Here is a 22199-nt window from a genome sequence, read left to right as displayed (position 1 = left end):
TAAATAAATCAGCCCACATAGTGGTAGTCAATTTCTATAATAACTTACAGGAATCAAAACAAGTGGAGACATTGAAGGAAATACGATATTTCCTCTTAGATTATATTAACATCAATCATGAGAAAAATCCCACAATTATGTGGGGTGGTGATTTTAACCTATCGCTATGCGAGAGAAATAACAACATCACCTGTGGCCTTCTGGACCCCCAAGAAAGCAACACCACTCTTTTTTCCCACTCTCTCAAAGGGGAGTGTATGAATGAGTCAATCTCACTTCTTCAATTGGCTTTCGCTAACGAACTGTTAGCACCTCCTGTTACCTTAAGTCCTACCTTTAACGGCAGAGGAGCTTCTAGCTGCATTGATTTCATCTTCATGGCAACTAGTGCTTCCAATCTCATTACTAACTTTACAACGTATGATTGCGCATATCGCAACCATTTTCCCATTTCCTTTACCATGCAACTGGCTGGAGTTAGAAAAAAGCCAATGACCTTGTTCCAGGATGAAAACCTCATAATGAATAGATTAAATGGTTATGCAATAAAGTGGGCCCGCCTAGATCCTGAAATATTAACAGAAAAGGTTGTTAGAGCATCTATGACAGCAATTAGCTTATGCTTGGCGGAGAGTTCATCTCCTTAGAAGATTGTAGACAACTTCAAAATAATAACTAAATCCGTAAACGATGCTCTTACCATTATACCTAAAGGGAAAAGAAAACTCAAGACTAGCTGGTTTAACTCATCTTTTTCCAAAGCGTATTCCGCCCTTAAAGAAGCTCTTAAAAAATCCCCCAGATGTAGGTCAGAGGTTAACCAATTAAGGAAAACATACAATAAAACACTTCGGCAGAGAAAGAACGAACTAAAAGAGGAACATTGGGTCGCCCTACATATTAGCTGTAAAACTAATGATAGTACAGCATTTTGGGAAGTTATTAATTCATCATTCCTTTCGGGCCCAAGAGAGAGTAGTAACATAGAAGTTACTATCACCGAAACTGATTGGATAGCTTATTTCTCGCAGATGTTCGGTCTAACGGTGGACCCTACCCAAACTTTTGGCAGTCCAGGGCCAAGGCTTAGAATCCCAAGTGCTCCTCCAAGCTCATTGGCCTTAGATTTTACCCTTGCCAAAGTTGAGCTAGCCTTGAACGCAAGCAGAGGAGGGAAGGCCCCGGGCCCGGATGGGGTCCCCGTGGATCTATATAAATTTAAAATGGTTCTATGGGCCCCACTATTACTTAGGGTCCTAGAAGCCACTGGAAAAATCGGACTCTTGGACTCTTGGTCAGAGTCCATCTTGGTTCCGGTTTTTAAAAAGGGTAATCGCAATAGTCCAACGTGCTACCGCCCTATCTCATTACTTGACTCGCTGGGAAAGGTGGTGGGCCGAATCCTGTTAGAACGTTTGCAGTACTGGACGGAAGATAATAACATCTTATCTGACCTCCAGTACGGATTCAGTGAAGGCCTCTGCACCATCGAGCAGGTCCTAAACCTTTCATTACTTAAAGGCAAGTATGTAGATACAAAGGGCGGTAGACTACACATGGCATATGTAGACCTCACTGCAGCCTTCCACTGCGTGGGCCATGTAAAACTCTGGGACATCCTGACAGCAATGGGGGTCGACATTCTGCTGGTCAACTACCTGCGAGAAATCTATTCAAATGCATCTGCCAGAGTGAGATATGGCTTGGGGGGTCAGCTATCCGCACCCTTTAAGGTGGAGCGGGGAGTAAGACAGGGCTGTGTCCTGGCCCCCTTTATTTTTACATTATACACAAACAGCTTGGAAATAGCCATATTGGAGGGGAGTCAGGACCTTCCCCTAGTCCAGAATTGCCCAATCCCCACACTCTTATACGCGGATGACGCGGGCATCATCGCCCGCACTCCTCTTGAACTGCAGCGCTATGTAAATCGCTACAATGTATTTATGTCGAACTTAGACTTAAAAATCAACATAAAAAAGACATTCATTATGACTTCTGGCAAAAAGTTAGGAAAGGGAAACGACATTGATATAAGCAATTCCAGGATTGACTACACTCCAACTTATCCTTACTTGGGAGTGGTTATAGATGAAAAGGACAATTGAGGTCAGAAAACTGCAGTTTGTAAAAGCTACAATGGCCTTAGTGGCATTTACCCAGAGGCTTATAAAAAGACAACCTGAAGAGATGCTACGTATCTATCATGCCAAATGCGTTAGCACAGCCATTTACAGGGCAGGGATCTGGGGGTATGCGCAGGTTGAATCCATCCAAAAGGTCGAAAACAGTTTCCTAAGATTCTTACTTGCAGTACCACAAAGCATGTCAACATTTAGCTGCCCTTTAGAACTGGGCGCACCTACATTTCCATCATTATTTGGATGCAACCACTCCTGTTATGGCACCGTCTCTGGACGTCCAATAAATTAACGTTTACCCAAGCAATTGTGACAGATTGCGTTAAGTTAGAACAAATTAAGAAGATCCTATGGTTGCAATACTTTAGGAGGTTCTTCTCTGATTTGGGCATGGATAATTACTATCATAATCCCCAAGAAATGGCCAGGATCTAAGGAAAGATGCTAAAGAATGCTTAACACACTTAGCTGATCTCCGTCTGACTGCTGAAGCAAATAAAATCTCTGTTCACCATTCACTGTCAATTCAAACAGCTACCACGATCGAGCCCTACAGCTTTGACACATTCTTATTGATTCGATTCAGATTAAATATCTTTCATCGTTTCGTAACTTTTCCATCCCCAAATGATTGGTCCAAGCATTTAACCCATTGTCTATGTGATGGTATTTCTCCACAGTGGCTCCTTCACGTAACTCTTTTCTGCAAATATTATACTGAACCCAGAAAGCGATGGCTGATTCCGATCCTAAAAACCTTGGGCCTTCGCCAATGTCGCTCTGCTTTTAGGATTCTTCAATTTTTGGAATCAGACCTCATAGCTAAAAATATCGCACGGTTCCTAAAATTTTGTATTCGGCATAGAACTAATTTGTAAATTGAGTCCAGTTGTATTTAAAAAATATTGCTATATGACGTTTTTAACTTGGAAAAAATTCCTAATGAAATCTTTTTATTATTGGAAAATTTCATGTATTTTAAGATGTCTGTTTAAACTTCACTTTACCCTTCAGACCATTTGCTGCTGTGGGAAATTTATTATGCACTTTAATCGGTTATTGAAGGAAGTATCCAGCGAAATTTGCATACTGCAGAATCTAGAACACCCAGGGCACTTTATTGCATAATTTGCGTAATTTGCACTTTATTGCCTACATTTGTACATCCCCCTTCAGTCCATTTGTTATTCTGTAGAAATGTTTAGGTACTTTAAATTTCTTCTGAAGGTATCCAATGGCGAGATTTGCACATTGTGGAGCTTAGAGTGAATAAAGAACTTTATTGCGTTATTTGCACATGAAGTTCCCTGTTAAGAATAACTGCCATTTTTTCAATGTGTTCGTTACCAGAAATAATTTTAGATATTGTATTGCGACAACATGCAGCTTAGGCCGCAAGAGATATATGTTTTGGTCGATATATTTTACTAAGTGTCAAACAACACGTCAATGTTTATTCTCTGAAGCTAATGACAAACGACACGATAATATTATTAATATTTATGTATCTGTGATGATTTTAACATGTCTATTTGTGTGATTGCTTATATGGTTGTGCACTGCATTCCGAATAAAGCATTTTTGAATGAAAGGACTAGATGATTTAAGAAATTGGTATCTCGTAAGGATTGCTCTACAATTACCTTAATCTACCTATCTTTGGGCAGTCCTATTTTTGATGTCTTCAGGATTATTGCTTACTGCCGCTTATATGATTGTGAGTATGCATGCTGTGTAAAGTCGTTTTCTGTCTCCTGTTGTGCATGAATAAGAACTTGACTTCTTCGCATCTTTCTCTCCTTTCTTGTATACAGAGCATTCCTTCTTGGTGGTGTTTTTCCCGAAGTGGTGCCTTTCTACTTGTTCAGAGACACAGTTAGAAGAAGACACCCAGTCCTAGTTGCCCCTTTTCTTATTTTTCCCATTCCCCTTTTCCCCTAGGTGTTTTCTAACAAAGCAGTGGTAGTTTTGCTCTTTGGGGGTTTACGTCGAGGGGAGTGGGGGATCAATCATCAAGCCATCGTCCCCACTGGTTAGTTCCGGAAGGTCAGTGGCTTTTTTACAGTCTGACACATTCTGACACTATTGACCATGTGGTTCTCTCTGGGCTCATTTATGGGATAAATATGGCATCCCTGGCACCCTAACTTTTAGTTCATGTTGGAGAAGTACTGAGGACCGAAGAAGAACTGCCCTGCTGCTCGTGAACTATGCCAAAAAGCCTGCATCGTCGAGAGGACTGCACTTGTTGTACTCTTGGGCTAGTGAGATTGGAACTGTGCCTGCGGCTCCTCACCCAGGGAAAAGTTGATTTCCCAGCTTCACCAAGACCAATGACTCCAAGGATCAGTCGGCTGGTCCCCTGGTGCCTGCTCATGGACCATAAGAGCCAGAAGATCCCATACTGACAAGTGATAGCCCCGTAGCAATTTTGCAGCTACCAGTCACAGGGCAAAATCTGAGATAGTCAAAACCAGCACCCGAGTCTGGTGGACCCAGGAGTGTTGGTAAAAGTCAGATTCATCTTACTCAAGCCCCATGAAAAAGTTTGCATCTAACTGCAGAGCAGTGTGACCAATATTGCAGCATTGGTTGTCCAACTATTGCAACATAGAGGACTTCAAGGGACCCCTGATCTCTGTGGCCAAAGTATCCCAATATCACCCATCTTATGAGGAACCACAACTGAGACACCTCCATCAACCGCACCACAACTGGAGCATTCTTTTGAACATCTTTGCCTGCATCCCTCAGCATCGCCCACTCCATTGGTTTCTCTGGCAGTTGTCATCTAACTCTAGTGTCCAGGTAACTGTCCAAATTGTACTTTCTGGCCCCCTAGACCATTATCCCATTGGATTTGGTCCCCAAGGCTTGGCCAGAGTATGCACACTAACTCTTTCAAACTTTTCAAAAGTTTGCAAACTTTGTGTTTGCCAATGCTTGATTTTTGGTTGTCTTTGAAAGTGATAAAAAGTTCTAAAATCTGTATTTCCAGAACCCTCTTGTGGATTTTAATATTTATGGTCTTTAAAAATTCATAAAAATATGGTCTATTTTTACAAAATGTTGTTGCGTCTTCTTGGTGGTGTTTGATTTTCTTATTCTGTTGTTGGTGCTTGTAAATGTTTTACACTAAGCTCCCTTGCCAAGCCTTATTGCTTGCAGCCACAGCTACCCAGAGTTGAGCTAAGATTAAGAAAATAATACTAATTGCACTCAAGATATTATCTGTTAGTGTCTTCTACGATAAGGCCATCAGAGCCATATCAGTTAATAGACCCAGATCCTCACACAGGCAAAACATTTGGGGAAGACCACCCAAAGACTGTCAGGCCTAACAAAACAACTGTTGTTTTTTAATCACTTCGGAAAGTAGCATGCAGAACAGTACCTTTTCCTGTGCAATAGTTCTCAAAGTGCTCTTCCAGCATTACAGTAGGTTCTTCAATAGACTCTCGTATCATATTTCCATAGTGATAGTAAGAAACCATATTGTCTTTGGGATTTCTGGTTACATAAATAATCTGTGTGAAAAAACCCAAATTGTACACAAATGTCAAAATAAATTACAGTGTTATGCAGTAGGACAAACAGTGATAGCAGGTGCCATGCAAAAAACAAGTTACTTTTGATATTATGAAGCATTCAGAAATTATCTCCAGCATTGAATAAAGGGCCACAAAATGCATATATTTTAAAATGATATAAAATATTATTAGCACCCTATAAAAAAAACTAAGATATTCACTATTACCCCTAAAACTTGAAGGCAAAGCAAGTAATGCAATGCAAGTTAGCCTTAACCAGTAAATGCAGACTTCACCAACCATATGCACTGTGACTGCAGGACAGAGGGAAGTGAGCTCTCCCAAACATATTTCAGGACAATACAGTCCGCTAATGAATGCCCAGTTTAGAATGATTAACAACAATATTAGTATGGGAAAGGCTTGTGGCCAACTGATACAGTTGCCTGAGGTGGTCCCTTTTGCTGCCCTACAGTTATATTTTGAAATGATTAGTGAGATTTGTAGAGGTGGTTAAAAGCTATTAGTTTAGCAAAGCACCGAATATTACAATCAAGCTGCACCATTGGAGACCAACACAATTTCTATTCTCTGGCACTTACTAGAGCTACTTCCAGTTGTTCTCACGTCTGAGCAAGTCTTTCATGGTCCCCTTCTCTGATCTGCTTGATGCGAAGCATTCCCAATATGGTGTCTATTATGGAGTTGAAGTCAGGTATCAGCAGCCCAAAGCGGCATCTCATTTTGGACAACCAACAAAAGAAGAAGGTTGGATCATTGGTGCTCCTCCTAATGCCCAGAAGTCATATTGCAACCTGACAGATCGTGAAAGAGAATTTCAGATCTAGTTTTGGGGACCTAATACAGAGATTCTACCCAACAAGTACTGATAGAAAAAGTGCTGTAAATATGGATGCCGCCGGAATCCTAAAGGACTTATTGCTGTTCCAATATGTAGGAAAAACTGCAGTAATGTGTCAGGATAGTTCTGGAGTAAGCAGTAGGTTGATGGTGGTTGTGGTTTCTGGTGTTTATCTCTTTCTATGCACTTCAGTGCATGGATTTACTCATAAGAAAGTGTCACTCTATCTGTCACACATTTGGCAGTTGAATGTTATTCATAAGTGCACTTAAACCATGAAATGTCAAACATAAGAAATCTGAAAACTTGTCAGCTATGGCATTATGGAACACGAGGCTCATTTGCAGGCAGTATGACCTCTCACGTCCTGTTTCGTGCAGTCAGGTCCCACAGTGCCCTTCTATTTGTGGTACTTTGCAGCAGTTTTAAGAAATTCTTTCTCGTTGCTCAAATGGGTGTCATTTCTGAAATGTATATGTTTCCCTCATCTTCAATGCTTGATTTTTCTTGTGAGAAAGTGTCACTCGTAGTCATTGAATGTCACTCATAACTACACTGAAATTAGAAAATGTCACACATAAGCAATTTGAAACCTTGGCAGCTATGTTTCACATCTATATATTGCCAACAGAGGTAGGATGGGCTTGCTCTCAACACTCAAACCAAAATTAAACAGAATGCCCACCAATTATGAAAACAGTAGGCACACCAGTGCAAGGCAAGGAAGCTAGGAGCTGGTAGAATCAAACATTACTTCCAGGTATGAGAAATTAGTTACATTCCAATATTCCTTGCTTGATCTGGATGCATCTGGATTTTGTTTTCTTTGCACTGCAGGCCATATTTAAGGGGTGTTTGTGGGTGGGAAGCCTGCACTACAACTCCCACCAGGCCTCCTTGTCTTACAGCTCAGCAAGATGGAGCACAACCCCCACCCATAACTACGTGGCAGCCATTGCATTGCTCTCACCAAACTCACAACTAGGTAGCCATCTTAACAGGGAGGGGTGTTTTGGGGTCTGAAGCCTGCACTACAACTCCCGCCAGGCCCCCTTGTCCCACAGCTCAGCAGGATGGAGCACTCCCCCCACCCACAACCATTGGGCAGCCATTTCTTTGCCTTACCCACACTTACAGGTAGGTAGCCATCTTAACAGGTAGTGGTGTTTGTGGGTGGGAAGCCTGCACTACAACTCCCACCAGGCTCCCCTGTCCCACAGCTCAGCAGGATGGAGTACTCCCCCCACCCACAACCATGTGGCAGCTATGGCATTCCTCTGATCAAACTCACAGATAGGTAGCCATCTTAACAGGGAGGGGTGTTTGTGGGTGGGAAGCCTGCACTACAACTCCCTCCAGGCACCCTTATCCCACAGCGCAGAAGGATGGATCACACCCCGCGCCCACAACCATGTGGCAGCCATTGCATTGCTCTCATAAAACTCACAGGTAGGTAGCCATCTTAACAGGGAGGGGTGTTTGTGGGTGGAAATCCTGCACTAGAACTCTCACCAGGCCCCTTTGTCCCACAGCTCAGCAGGATGGAGCACACCCCCCACCCACAACCATGTGGCAGCTATTGCATTGCTTTCAACAAGCTCACAGGTAGGTAGACATCTTAACAGGGAGGGTGTGTGTGGGTAGGAAGCCTGCACTACAACTCCCACCAGGCCCCCTTGTCCCATTGCTCAGCAGGATGGAGAACTCCCAACACCCACAACCATTGGGCAGACATTTCCCTCCACTGTGTCACCTAACACAGAGCTAGTCAGTACATGCTGCCTGCCATCCTTCTCAAAAATGCATGGAGCCATCTGACCACACCAACACTCACATGTCAGCCCATTTGGCATTGATCCAAATGCCACATCCAATGTGCAGACAGCTAAGCGCATGTAACTGTCACAGAAATTAAACTTTGACTCACCAAGTCACATGAGACACTGATTCATGGCACAATCATGCACACCATTGAATGCAATGTATAAGTGCCATGGTTTTAGAGCATGAAGGCCAATATGAAAACAGAACATTCATAGTCAAAAAGAAAAACAAAGTCAAGTACATCTTATGGAAAAGCTATGTATAACATTCCGATGGCTAGTTCTTGTTCAGCCAAATTAGATTCCATGAAGAGCAAACAAAAAAGATGCATTACATAAATTTGATGTGCTGCAACTTGGTAGATGAAGACATATCCTTCTAAACACACATGGCACTTGGTTTCAATTTACATGTCACAACATGGACAAGTAATGTATGTACATCAACATCATGTCATGATGCACAGTATCTTGAACCCATAACAAGTTATTGCAATGTAAAGTGTTTAGTGTATCAAATGTAACATCCAAAAATCTAACAACAAACCTGTGGAGTGCACTTCAATGACCATTCAACCTCTGTTCAAAAGGAGATCCACAAGCAACTGGAGGAAATGACACCAGCCACATGCAGAGACAGTATTCCCCCCCCCCAGAACATGAACTCTTGGATGCTGACTCCCTACGGTTCTCGGATGAGGAGCAACACCCTGGCTCTTGCGGTCGGCCAGGGCGCACCACATCTCAGGCCCTCATGTCCCCACCACAGCAACAACAACAGCGCTAACCCCTGCCACAACGACCTGTGTGGGCTCCACCACCACCCTCACCACTGCTGCCTGCAACACTCTCCCTGTCTCAGTGGTTACCAACACCACATGACAACCAGAGGATGCCAGGGACAGTGTGCAAGTGTGTTGACTGCCAACGACACAGGTCCGTGTCAGCAGGGCAGGTGGGAGGGCAACTGGAGGACAAATACAGGAGACTGAGACTGAAGCCCTGGCCACTGTTGCAAGAGTCCTTGGGGCATACGAACAGACCCGGGGACGGATAGGCCAGCTCGTTCAAGAAGTGCGTGAGGTCCATGGATACACAGATGGGCCAAATTGTGGACATCTTGGGCTATCTACTGGGTGTTCTGAGGGACAGACATTCGGCCCCAAGTACAGCTCGCCCCCCGTCCAGTGGCCCTACTGCTGATCAGCCCACCACCTCGCTGCGGCCACAGAGAGGGGTGAGCTTCAACAAAGTGACTTCTCAGACACAAAACCACAGCATTCTCGGAACCTCCTCTTCGGCGAGCAGAGCGACATGGACACCAGGATACATTTGGCAAGCTGTTTTATTCTCACTCCTCTTGTTGACACGTTTCGAGCACCTAGTGCCCTTGATCACACAAGGGGTGCAGTACGTCATTCATTTTTATATGCTTTGTGCACACCCCCTTTACCCATCACGTGATGGTTGACATAGAGGAAACACTGTTCATTTCAGGTTGCTTGGAACACCATATGATATTAAACATTAATATATCAGGTAAATACATTTTCTTTTTCTTTTAAACTGCCTTAATGAGTTGTAAACATTATTTTTGTCACAGTAAATATATTTGTGTGAGAATAAATAAATAATTGAATAATAAAATACTTATACATATGTATAAATAATTAAAATATACATATTATCACACAACTAAGTATATACATATTTATATGGAAATATTTCTGCACCAAGGCACTTTTCTATATTTCTTCCATATTGTCTCTATGATCACTGCGATATCTTATAACTGCTTAAATGCTGTTACTCCCAACTCTTATTTCAAAAGACATAATACAATAACCTTATACGTGTGATACCTACTATTGTAAGATGCTACAAATGTATGTTCTGTATGTTCTTTGATAGAGCATCCTTTTTCTTGTATTATTTTTTCTTTTTAGTGCCTCCTATGTTTAGCAAACTCTAAGATTTGAGCAAAACAGTACTCCATTAAGGTAAAGTGCCAAGTGCTGTTTAAATAAATAAAGTGCTAATACTTATACTAAAACCTTCACTCTAAGAGTAATCAATGGGGTGTTAAAAACAATATAAATACATTAGGGTGACAGCAGATGAATACTAATAATTTGTATACAATAATTTCAGCCCTGCTTTTTATCTTAAAAATATTCTTTCCACATGGTAATATATTCTGGAAGAAAGAAAATAAAACATGGATTATAGTAAAAAATAGATAGGTGAATCACACAGATAGGTTGGGTCTTATACTAATATTTATGTAAGTTGGTTTATAAAAAGTTGTGCATATCCCCAGTATTATTTAGCCCATTTAATGCTTTACTGTCAAATTCAAGGATGATGCGTGTTCCTAGCTACCTTAGGAGCCGTTCCCTATTCCCTCCTCTGCGGAGGACCGGAATGGCATTAACTACATAGTATGTAAGGCAGTTAACATTGTTGTTGTACACATCCTTGAAATGTCGCGCCACCGGGTAGGCAGAGTCGTTATTGCTGATTGCTCTTAGGAGTTGCAGAATTCTGACATACACCTGCAGCTTAGTGCTTCCCACATATCTAAGGTCACAGGTGCATTTATGAACATACACTGCGTACTCCGTTCTGCAGTTGTAGTTACCTTTTATGGCAATCCCGTTTTGGCAAAATGGAGTAGTATAACTTGTCATGTTCTACTCAGACACCACTGAGCCCGCAGCAGAGGCCCGCCCTGCCAAACGTGGGAGAGGCCATCTGATAACCACCAGGGGAGGAGTACATGGCAGGACACAATACAAATGCCAGAGCCAGCCATGATGGCACCTGTGTTCCCCTTTCCATTGACTTTGTTGACTATCCTTACCCACATTGCCATGTTGATAGCAGGAGTCTGTTGGACTGTGTGGCTACAACAATGTGGTGACTACTCCATTTGTCTCAACTACCACCAGTGACACCACATAAATTCACTAGGCACAATTCGGTATATAATCACTTCTCTGTCACAAATACTTATTGTAAATAAACACACCTATGTCTTTGTGTCGGCTCAATGTTTATCACAGTATGTGCAAAGGCAACTCAGATTCAAATGTATCACAAGCTCTGATTGTGATGAGGCATCGAGAGGGTGAAGGAACCTAGAAAGACACAAGAGAATGACATTTACTTGTCAGCTGATGCCATTACAGGTAAAACACACCACTAGTCATCAAGGTAAAAAAAGAAGCACACATTACAATGAGCAACAATATCAATATAGACATGAGGTACCTGAATATAAATACCCTGTGCCACACACATCAGTCCTTAGCCCAGAGCCAACAACAGCCAGTAGTCAAAAAGATCATCTATGCCTTTCCACTACCATCACACCCAACTGACAATGTCCCTTACATTCAATGGAAGTAGTTGTCAATGAGCTGTTGACGCAGGTCAGCACCTTCCTCTTCTCCACTATCGTCCACACTTGGCGTGTGTGGGTTTGCAGGGGGGAGGCATCTGCTGATCATCATCGGCCAGGAGCAGGGGGACAGCTTTGCGCAAGGCCAGGTTGTGGAACATGCAGCATGCAATAATTATCTAGCACACCTTTTGGGGAGAGTACATCAGTGCACCTTCAGTCCTATTCAGGCACCGAAATCAAGACTTCAGAAGCCCAAAAGTACGCTCCACCACACGATGTGTCCTCCCATGTGCCTCATTGTAGCGGGCTTCACCCGGGGTCCTTGGATTTCGCAGTGGGCTCAGCAATCAAGGCCGGTTGGGATACGCAGAGTCACCTAGATGTGAGATACAGAGAGCAATTTACTAATAGAAACAGTAGCTGAGAACAGCATGGCACACATACTTGAATCAGCCTACTTACCTACAGGCCACACACGCTCCGGAGGCAGATTTGCCATCATTTGTGGTACGATGCTGTTACACAGGATGTAGGAGTCATTGGCTGACCTGGTAAATCTGGCACAGACATGATCATATCCGCTTGGCATACCACCTGCACATTAATGGAATGGAAATGCTTCCTGCTCCTGTAGATGTGCTCATGTGCCTGTGGTGGAACCAGGCCAAAGTGTGTGCAGTCAATGGCCCCTACCACATTAGGTATGTGGCCAAGGGCGTGGAAACCAGCCTTCACAGGTGCCAATTCAGGTTTTTTTGGGAAATGGATGTAGCGGTCCTTGTATGCCATCATTGCGGACAGGACATCCCGTCCTTAACCTTAACTGTCGGTGTCAAGTCCATTGGATAGGGTCTGAGAGGCCTCAGATGGGGCTACAACTGAGCACACACGGGCAAATTTCCTAGTCCCTTGCGCCGCCGGTGCATCACGTTGCGTGACGCACCAGTGGCGCAGCCTGCAAATTGATATATTTACAAGAACAGGTAAAGTGCAGGACTTAACCTGTGCTTGTAGATATCGCCGCTGTTCATGCAACACTTTGCATGTTAGGGGTGTGACATTGGTGTTGCTGTGGGTGTTCTCACGCAACACCCATGTCCAGTGATGCATTTCAGATTTACGAGGATTCGTAAGTCTGGAAATGCATCAGAATAGAACGCCACCCTATAGGTGGTGTAGCGAGGTGCAACGAGGAGACATGTTTTCATTTCTACGCGTTTATTTCCTCTTTCTATGTGTACTGCATTCTACAGCACACATTGGAAGAGGGAATCACTTCAATTGATTGTTTTTGTGCTCGAAGGTGCACCTTTCTGCACAAAAACAATCGCCCCACAACGCATGGTGCAAGGAAGCCTGCGCCGGTGCATGGCAGCAGTTTGTGAGCCAGTGCAAGGGGAAGGACAGAGATGCGATATATTGTTGTAAATATGTTGCATCCCTGCGCTTCGAAACTAACGCAGCATGGTGCAGCAAAATGACATGCGGAACCGCACGGCGTTCATTTCTTGTAGATCTGCCCCTATGTTCCTGAAGGGTACGGCAATCCAGGTGGTATTTCCGTATGATGTCCTCATCCTACATGTTCGCCAGCACTGGGAAAGGATGATGAACATTTGGTCATCGCTTACATGAAATGAAAGAGGACACATGTAAATTCAATTCCCCAATGAGATGTGTCAAACATCTTGAATGACGCAGCGCCAACAATGACTGGACTGTAACAACAGCTTAATGGAAAAGTCAAATGCAGAGACACCTTGATCTCATGTAGTCATACATGTGGTCAGTATGTAAAAACTGACAACCCCCAAAACAGAATCTGATTATGTGAGTGGTAAATGGTACACTCCTACATCTTGTGTCCCCAGCCCTGGGAGTAGTTGACACAGTACATGTAGGAAACAGCAACACTGCTGACTGCTATGTAGCTGCTGTACCTACCACACCTTCCTGCTTAAGTTGCAGGGAGCACAACTTTACTACACAATGAGCACAGTGTGTGTAAGCTGATTAACCATCAAAATCAGTAGACCAATGGGCTCAGTGAAATAGGCACATTATGTGGTCAGTCTATCATTACTGTAGGTTGATTAGCCACCTCACACAGTAAGATGTTCACAAATATGAGACTCCATTTCACACCAAATCTGTGTACATGCACACAAATATCATAGGTGACATGTGAGTAAGTACATGCCAATGCATGTCATAATGTGCAGTGACATGGCATGTGTAGGCATCAGTGAGTTGTATGTTACACTAGCATTCAGTTTAGCAAACAGGTGCTTTAACACATTATGACGGTACAGAGTTCAATGATTAAAATTGGCTTTTGGCATAGCTAGATCATATTGTCTCCATAGGTGCTGTATGCGTGCACCGCTACCACAAGCACGGGTATTGGACACAATTGAAAGATGCAGCATAGCAGTAGCAACCGCCTGGCCCCCGAGGTGTGACACCGCCAATACTAATGCCATTACAGCCAATGGGAACCACGATCACGGTAGTGCAATACCATTTTGAAGCCCGCGGTAGGGGTGCACCGCTACCGCTAGCACGGGTATTAGACACAATTGAAAGATGCAGCATAGCGGTAGCGACCGTCTGACCACCGTGGTGTGACACCACCAATGCCATTACTCCCAATGGGAACCACGATCCTGGTAGTGCAATTCAATTTTGAAACCTGCGGTAGGCATGCACCGCTATCGCGATCACTAGAATTGAAAACAATTGAAAGATGCAGCATTGCGGTAGCGACCGCCTGGCCCCGTGGTGTGACACCGCCAAAGCCAATGCCATTGCAGCCAATGGGAACTGCGATTGTGGTAGTGCAATACAATTTTCAAACCTGTGGTAGGCATGCACTGCTACCGCGATCACGGGTATTGGACACAATTGAAAGATGCAGCATCGCAGTAGCCACCGCCTGGCCCCCGAGGTGTGACACAGCCAATGCTAATGCCATTACACCAAATGGGAACCACGATCACGGTAGTGCAATACCATTTTGAAGCTCGTGGTAAGGGGTGCACCGCTACTGCTAGCATGGGTATTGGGCACAATTGAAAGATGCAGCATAGTGGTAGTAACCGCCTGGCCCCCGGGGTGTGACACCGCCAATGCCATTGCAGCCAATGGGAACCGCGATCGCGGTAGTGCAATACAATTTTGAAGCCCGTGGTAGGCATGCACCGCTACTGCTATCACGGATATTGGACACAATTGAAAGATGCAGTATAGAGGTAGCGACCGCCTGGACCCTGCAGTGTGCCACCGCCAATGCCACTGCCATTGCAGCCAATGGGAACACCGATTCCGGTGGTGCAATACAATTTTAAAACCTGCGGTAGGCATGCATTGCTACCGCAAACACAGGTATTGGACACAATTGAAAGATGCAGCATAGGGGTAGCAACCTCCTGGCCCTGCGGTGTGACACTGCCAATGCCATTGCAGCCAATGGGAACTGCGATTGCTGTACTGCAATACAATTTTAAAACCTGCGGTAGGCGTGCACTGCTACAGCGATCCCGGCGATTGGACACAATTGAAAGATGCAGCAATGTGGTAGCGACCACCTGGCCCCCCGCGGTTTAACACCCCCAATACCATTGCATCCAATGGAAACAGCGATCGTGGTAGTGCAATACAATTTTGAAGCCCATGGTAGGCGTGCACCGCTACGCTATTAAGGGTGTTGGACACAATTGAAAGATGCAGCATAGCGGTAGCGACCGCTTGGCCCCTGCGGTATGACACAGCAAATGCCAATGCCATTGCAGCCAATGGGAACCGCGATCCCGGTAGTGCAATACAATTTTCAAACCGTGGTAGGCATGCACTGCTACAGTGATCACGGGTATTGGACACAATTTAAAGATGCAGCATAGTTGTAGAGACCACCTGGCCCCGCGGTGTGACACCCCCAATGCCAATGCAATTGCAGCCAATGGGAACAACGATCATGGTAGTGCAATGCAATTTTGAAACCTCCGGTAGGCGTGCACCGCTACCGCGGTCACGGTCATTGGACACAATTGAAAGATGTTAACCAGGCAGACCAATTGCAGCAGCTGTGTACCACTGAAACAACCCCAGGGACCTATACATCTCTGTGGGAAAGCCACACATTTAAATTCAGACACTGTTGCCTGCCGTTTATCACCACCAACTGCTGCTGTAGTTCTACTCTAGACCCAGTGATGGTGAGAACTGAGAACATCAGGGACGTCCCTTCACAACAGGGGAGCTAGAGGTCCTGGTAGACGTGGTCCTTGCACAGTATGGGAGGCTGTTTGGTGCGTGTTAATAATTGCATTTGAGTATGTGGGGAGGATGGCAACATGGCACTTCTACAGCTCTTCTTGTGCAAAAATAAACAAAGGTTGCTCTGAGACTGGGTAATGTAAATGAGTGATACACTGCCTAGCAATGCTGACTCCATGTCAATGGGGTGTGTAGCCTTATTTCCACAGATCCATGACTGCATTGAAGGATGGGACTGACATGCGTTTTTTTTTGCAGCCACACAGTTACACTGCTGGTTTGAGACAGTCCAAGTCAGAACAAACGTTGCCTGTGCGATGTGATGTGATAGTCCATTCAGTCTTCACATGCTCATTTGTGACTTCACAAATGTATTTCGTCTAGAGGGTACAGAATGATGTGAGTACATTTTTCAATTTGCCCCTATGGTGATGTGTGCATTATACACAGGAGTTCAATGCTTGAGTGTAACACTCTTGGTGGTAATGCACCTATGACACATAAGATAAATAAATGTAAGTTGGAGATTCTTCTTACCCTCTCATATTGTACATGCATGTCATTTCTCTGAAGGCCCACGTTTATCGTCAGTGTAAATCCCTCTGCCCTGCACAGACACTGCCCAAAGTTTTAAGGAGCCATCACTAAATAGACATATATGTTGTCCACCACCCTATTTCTCTTTTTTTTTTATTGCTTTTATGTTGCAAACAAAAACAAATTAGTTTGATTACAATTTACATGGAAGAAATACACAATAACAGATTCTGCATTAAAGAAGAAGAAAGAGGAACACAACACCGAAAAGTAAAGTGAAAGGATATTTAAGTAATTTCCTCATGGATCCATTGTTGTATCGGAGCCCAGATTTTCATCCCTAATTGTTTTGTCTTTCTTCCTTTTGTTGCATATATAGCAGATTCGAAATTAAATTTTGCTAATGAATGAGCCCTCCACATAGAAAACGAAGGTGGTTCCGAATGAATCCATTCCTGAGTGATACATGCCCGAAATTCGGACAGCATAATAAAGATCAAGTGTTGTTGTTCTCTTTCTATAGTCTCTATTGATAGTCCAAATAAAATCAATTCTGGTGAAAGAATTATTGTTCTCCCTGTGATTTTTTCAATAAATAGTTGAATTTCTGAAATAATACCATGTAATTTGGAACAAGAAAAGAACATATGTATTGCATCTGCTCCAATCTATGTACATCGATTGCAAGTTATACCAGCAGTAGCCCCCTATTTCATGATTTTAGCTGGTGTGTGATAGAGATCAAACATAACCATATAATGTTGAGTTTGTGATCGCCCTGTAATTAGAATAGCATTAGCTGTCTTAATTGATTCTTTTATCATCAGGTCATTTACACCCAGTTTCTCCTCCCATCTATGTTGGATCACGGAAAGATCGTCTGGAAGAAACGTTATAAAAAGGTTATAAAAATAACCTATTTTTCTTTTAATATACAGACTCTCTATCGTCAGAATCGTTTTTAAACCTTGACGATCATTAAGAGAGAGTGAATTTAAGAAGCTAAAGCTCTGTAGGTATTTGAAGTAATCATGAGGAGGGATTCTAAATTTCTGTTGTAGTTCAGAAAAGGTAGATATAGTGATAGAGTTGACCGAATATAAATCACTCAGGTAGTGTATACCACTATGATTCCACCTTTTCATCACCGCATCTCTAAATATGGGAGGAAAGCAGTGTGGAGAATTTAAGGGAGTATATCTTATAATCTTTGGAATCCCCGCCAGTTTTTTTATAATTCTCCATACATTATAGGCTGCCGAGATAATCTTAAATTTAGTTTTTTTGTAGTAGCTTGGTTCGATTATTCTTGAAAATTGGTTGTTAGCTTCCATACCTAGGACTAATTCATATATCGATGGGGAATGTGCATGTGATATGGGAGTTTTATTGCCCACAATTAAAGGAGATATAAATGGAAAGACTGTAGCCAGATAATAGAATAAGAAATATGGAACGGCCCATCCACCTCTATCCTTTGGTAGGATAATTTTTTTATAAGCTCTCCTAATGCCTTTATAACCCCATAAGAATCTTCCTGTCATTCTTTCAAGTTGCTTGAAAAATTCAAGCGGGAATTCCAATGGAACTGTTCAAAATAAATATATAAATTTTGGAAGGATCACCATTTTTAGCACATTGTTCCTGCCATGTAATGATAAATGTAGATGATCTATTCTTTCCAGGGTTGAGTTGGCTTTCCTCAAGATCGGGACATAGTTAAGATTAGGAATCTTCGAGATAGGAGTGGTTAATTTAATCCCCAGATAAGTTGAATCAGAGACTATATTATTAAGAAGCGGAGGATTTTGACCCACATAAATTATTTGTGTGGATAGCGTGAGGTCCCGTTGCTTTGCCTATTGCTAACGATGTTAGTGCGTTTTCGATTTCTTCCCAGGTAATTTCTGTTTCTAAAGCTATTTTTTGGTCATTAGAGAGAGATGGTAGAGCATTAGCTCTGGCGAAGTTCATACATTGTTGTGATGAGTAACAGTCATCTTTATATTGATATAATTTTCGATAAAATTGCCGAAAAACTTCAAGAATTGAATCAGGATTATTATGTATCTGTCCTGTTTCGTCTTGAATTGAATCTATTGTATTGAATACTTCTTTTTGTCTAGTTCTTTTAGCCAAAATTTTCCCTGCATTTTCAGCCATCTCGTACAGTTGAGATCTGTAGGTTGCTATTCTTTCCGCCAGATTAGAAGCAAAAGATTCATATAGAGCAGCTTTATGAATTGCTAGGTTTGTTTCAATATCTAATGTTGATTGTTTTTGGCTAATAGCAATTGATAGTTTTTTTTTCCCAAAGTAAGACATTTTTATAGCCTTGATCTACCTTTTCTCGTATAATTTTTTGTTTTTTAATAACATACGATAGTGACTCCCCTCTGATCCCCGCTTTAAAAGCGTCCCATGTATTCTGAACCGAGGCCGTTCCTCTATTAATGTCAAGAAATTCTTTTTCCACTTTGCCATCATATCTAAATATTCAGAGTCAGCTAATAGTTTTCGATCAAATGTCCAGGACCTTACATTGGGAATTGATAAGTTAGTTTTAATTTCAAACTCCACATCATGATTATTGTTCCAAAACAGATCAAAATCACACCAGACCCAGTATCTGAACAATGTATTACCAGCAAAGAATATGACACCGTTATACAAAAACAGTCAGAATCTAAAAAAACAGAGTTGATACTGGTTGAAAAAGAAAAAAAAGAGCATAAGCACAGATACCAAAAGAAACCAAAGATTTATCTTTTCTCCAACACATGATATAAAGAAAGGTATTGTACTTATATATATATATTGAATCTTTTTGGAACAAATTAGAGCATTAACTTAGAAACCCGCTACAAATTGCATTAGACCCTTATTTTTTTTTTATTTTTTTTTTTAGAATACAGTAGCATTTTTTTCCCTTTTTTTTCATAGCGAAAGTAATAGCTCTTTAGCTGCCCCCTCTGACGTTAGGAAATAAGTGTGCTCTTTATAGATTATTTTAAGTTTTGCAGGGTTTAACAAAAATGCCTGTTTCCTTTAGCCTGGAATAGAGGAATAAGCTGGCGAAGTTGCCAGCGAAGCTGAACCGTAGCATGACAATAGTCAGGACGCACAAAAAATTCAGTATCTTTACCCTTGCGCTTTCTATTTGGCCTAGCCAAGTCATAGAGGGCTTCCCTAGCTAGAAAATTGTTCAAGGAGATCAGAATAGCACGAGGTTTAGAGACTGAGTCTTGTCGATTTTTTTGGAAGGGAAATCTATGAGCCCTCTGAATTTCAGTCTCCCATCTCCATTGATTTAGATCTGGGAAGGCTTCTGAGAAGAGCTCTATAATATACTGTCGAGGATTTGACCCTTCATTCCCTTCCGGAACACCAAGGACTCGAAGGTTGTTCCGGCGTGATCTATTTTCCAAATCGACCAGTTTCCAGTTGATTTCTTCCTTTATTCCTTCCATTGCCTTTATTTGAGAATTTTGCTGAACCATTAAATCTTCCAGTTGAGAGATCCTAGTTTCCGTTTCCGTTACTCTTGCTACTGTGTCATTAAATACTTTCATCACCTTCCTCAGATTATTTTGCAATTTCCTTACTGCCCCTTGAGTGGGAAGATTCTCTGCTTTTGTCTCTTCTCTGTGATGCAACATGACTTGTTAAAGAACCTCTAATGTTATCTCTGGTGTTTCAGATCCTTCTTTAGTTACTTTAGGCGAAGTAGAGATAGAAGGAAGAGTAGATCCATTATCATCTTGCCTTAGTCTATTAGGAGACTCTTCAGGATCTGAGTCTTCCGGATCACTTAGATCATTTTGTCCCGGATCAGAAAATTATTTTTCAAAGTCTTGTAGAGATTGATGCCACCTTGCTACCTCCAAATCTTCCATACCATCCGAATCTAAGGCTTGAGAGAGATCAGTCATGAAATAAAAGTTTCCAGCAGAGTCTATGGAATCCATATCTTCAATTAAGTTAAGAGGCACTGAATCCAGCTGTTCTGATACCTCCTCAGTTTGCTCATTTTCCACGATAGTTTTATCATTATTAAGTAGCTTGGCAACATGTGCTTTATCTTTAGTTATATTTGTATTGTCGGGGCTTTTAAAGGGATTGGCTGTAATACCCACTTTTTTTATAAACATCCCTGGTATTTTTGTAATGGCGCCTTGCCTACAACTCCCAGAGTTCAACATGTTTGAATCTTGTAGATTGGATACTACTGGTACTTCTATGGGAACCGCGGTAGAAGAAATAGGAATTTCAGTCACATTTCTAGTCATATTAATTCATGGGGTTTCAATACATACTGCATTAGTTGTACTCACTATGCCAGCAGATGATGAAGCTGTTACTGCCCCCGTTGATTGAATAGTTTCCTGTGTAGCCGCTGTAACTGCCCTTGTTTTTGGCTTTTGTTGCCTTTGGACGCCGGTTGTAGGATTTTTTGGTGCCATCCCTAACTCGGAAAACAGAAAATCCTTTTGTTCTTTTTGAACCCGCCGGTAGTGCTGCTTTCCACGTTCCGACGGTTCCAGGCGTGTGCTCTGATCAGGTGTGCTGGAAGGGGAGGAGTGAGTCGGGGGTAGCCACGCCGAGCGAAGGGACCGCGAGTAGCTTTTCCACAGGTCCAGTCGCATAACAACCCCCGGGACAGAATCCAAGTCCTAAGTCCGTAAGTGTTTGTTTTGTTTTTTTATCGAGTGTCTGGGTCAGGGTCTAAAAACAGTTTCACTTCCTAAGCACAGCCGTGCTGGTTCAAATCCGGTAGCAGTGTCTCACAGAGTAGAGCCAGTCGGGACGGGAGCCTCCTTCAGCGCTGCTTACACGGACACTGCTGCGTCCGCCATCTTGCCCTCGGCACTTGCCTATGCGACCCACCACCCTATTTCTCAATGAGCAATCTTAGGCCTTAGGATTGCACAATACAGGACTACATCTTGTGAGAAGACTGTGAGAATGTAAGATCATGGCCCTAAATGTGACCACCATGTTCTGGCAAGACATGTGACACAGTGTACAAGAGGGAGTGTGCTTCTGAGTATGGTCCACATCATGATTTGGTACCACAATGGGTCCTCATACAGGATACTGTCACAACAGTGTAGTGGCATTGAGGTTACCAGGGATGGTGGGTCAGTCTCCTGATGTGTTGTTTGGAGTTCCAGCAAGATTGTTCCACAGGTAACTGTTGTTGACCTGTACATCAAACAATGCCAAATTGCCAACAGTCTGTGACACAATGATGGAGTTGCATCTGGGTTATACTTAGGGCGCATATGTCTCAGTGGAGATTAGACCACCAGGGTGGTAGCCTAGGGACACTTACACACACACTTGTTGTGTTTGTTCTGCGGTGTGTGGTTGGCTGGTTGTATTAGCACATCTTGACTCGTGTATTTCTACTGGCTATGTGAGCAGTGTCTCGCTGTATGGTTTTTTGGGTTTATCTACGGTCCCTGGGACTCCAACATCTTCAATCTGGCCATTCATCGTGCTCTTGATTTGCCATTGCAGCCACAGTGTGAAACAGGATCTTGTCTACACGTTAGTTTCTTGCTGATTTCCTTTGTGTGCGTGTCTGTATGTGATCAAGTGAGTGTTTATATTTTTAGATGG

At 42.8% G+C, this 22199-nt stretch overlaps 2 protein-coding genes across 8 annotated transcripts in view; both read right to left on the bottom strand.

Moving 5' to 3' along the window:
• The window catches only part of LOC147707974 (amine sulfotransferase-like), a 306358-nt gene that overhangs the window by 97737 nt on the left and 186422 nt on the right, over nucleotides 1-22199 (bottom strand). For all 7 annotated transcript variants that reach the window (XM_086926792.1, XM_086926791.1, XM_086926793.1 and 4 more), the window contains one exon: nucleotides 5536-5668. In XM_086926792.1, the coding sequence (XP_086782918.1) occupies nucleotides 5536-5668 (133 nt within the window). The remainder of the gene's footprint in view (nucleotides 1-5535; nucleotides 5669-22199) is intronic.
• LOC147707975 (amine sulfotransferase-like) overlaps nucleotides 1-22199 on the bottom strand; it is an 830947-nt gene that overhangs the window by 622374 nt on the left and 186374 nt on the right. The gene's annotated exons all lie outside the window — the stretch shown is intronic.

Source organism: Lissotriton vulgaris, chromosome 6, assembly GCF_964263255.1.
Source record: "Lissotriton vulgaris chromosome 6, aLisVul1.2, whole genome shotgun sequence".
Lineage (NCBI taxonomy): Eukaryota > Metazoa > Chordata > Amphibia > Caudata > Salamandridae > Lissotriton > Lissotriton vulgaris.
The sequence above is the reverse complement of the archived record's forward strand: the minus strand, read 5'-3'. Positions and strand labels throughout refer to the sequence as shown.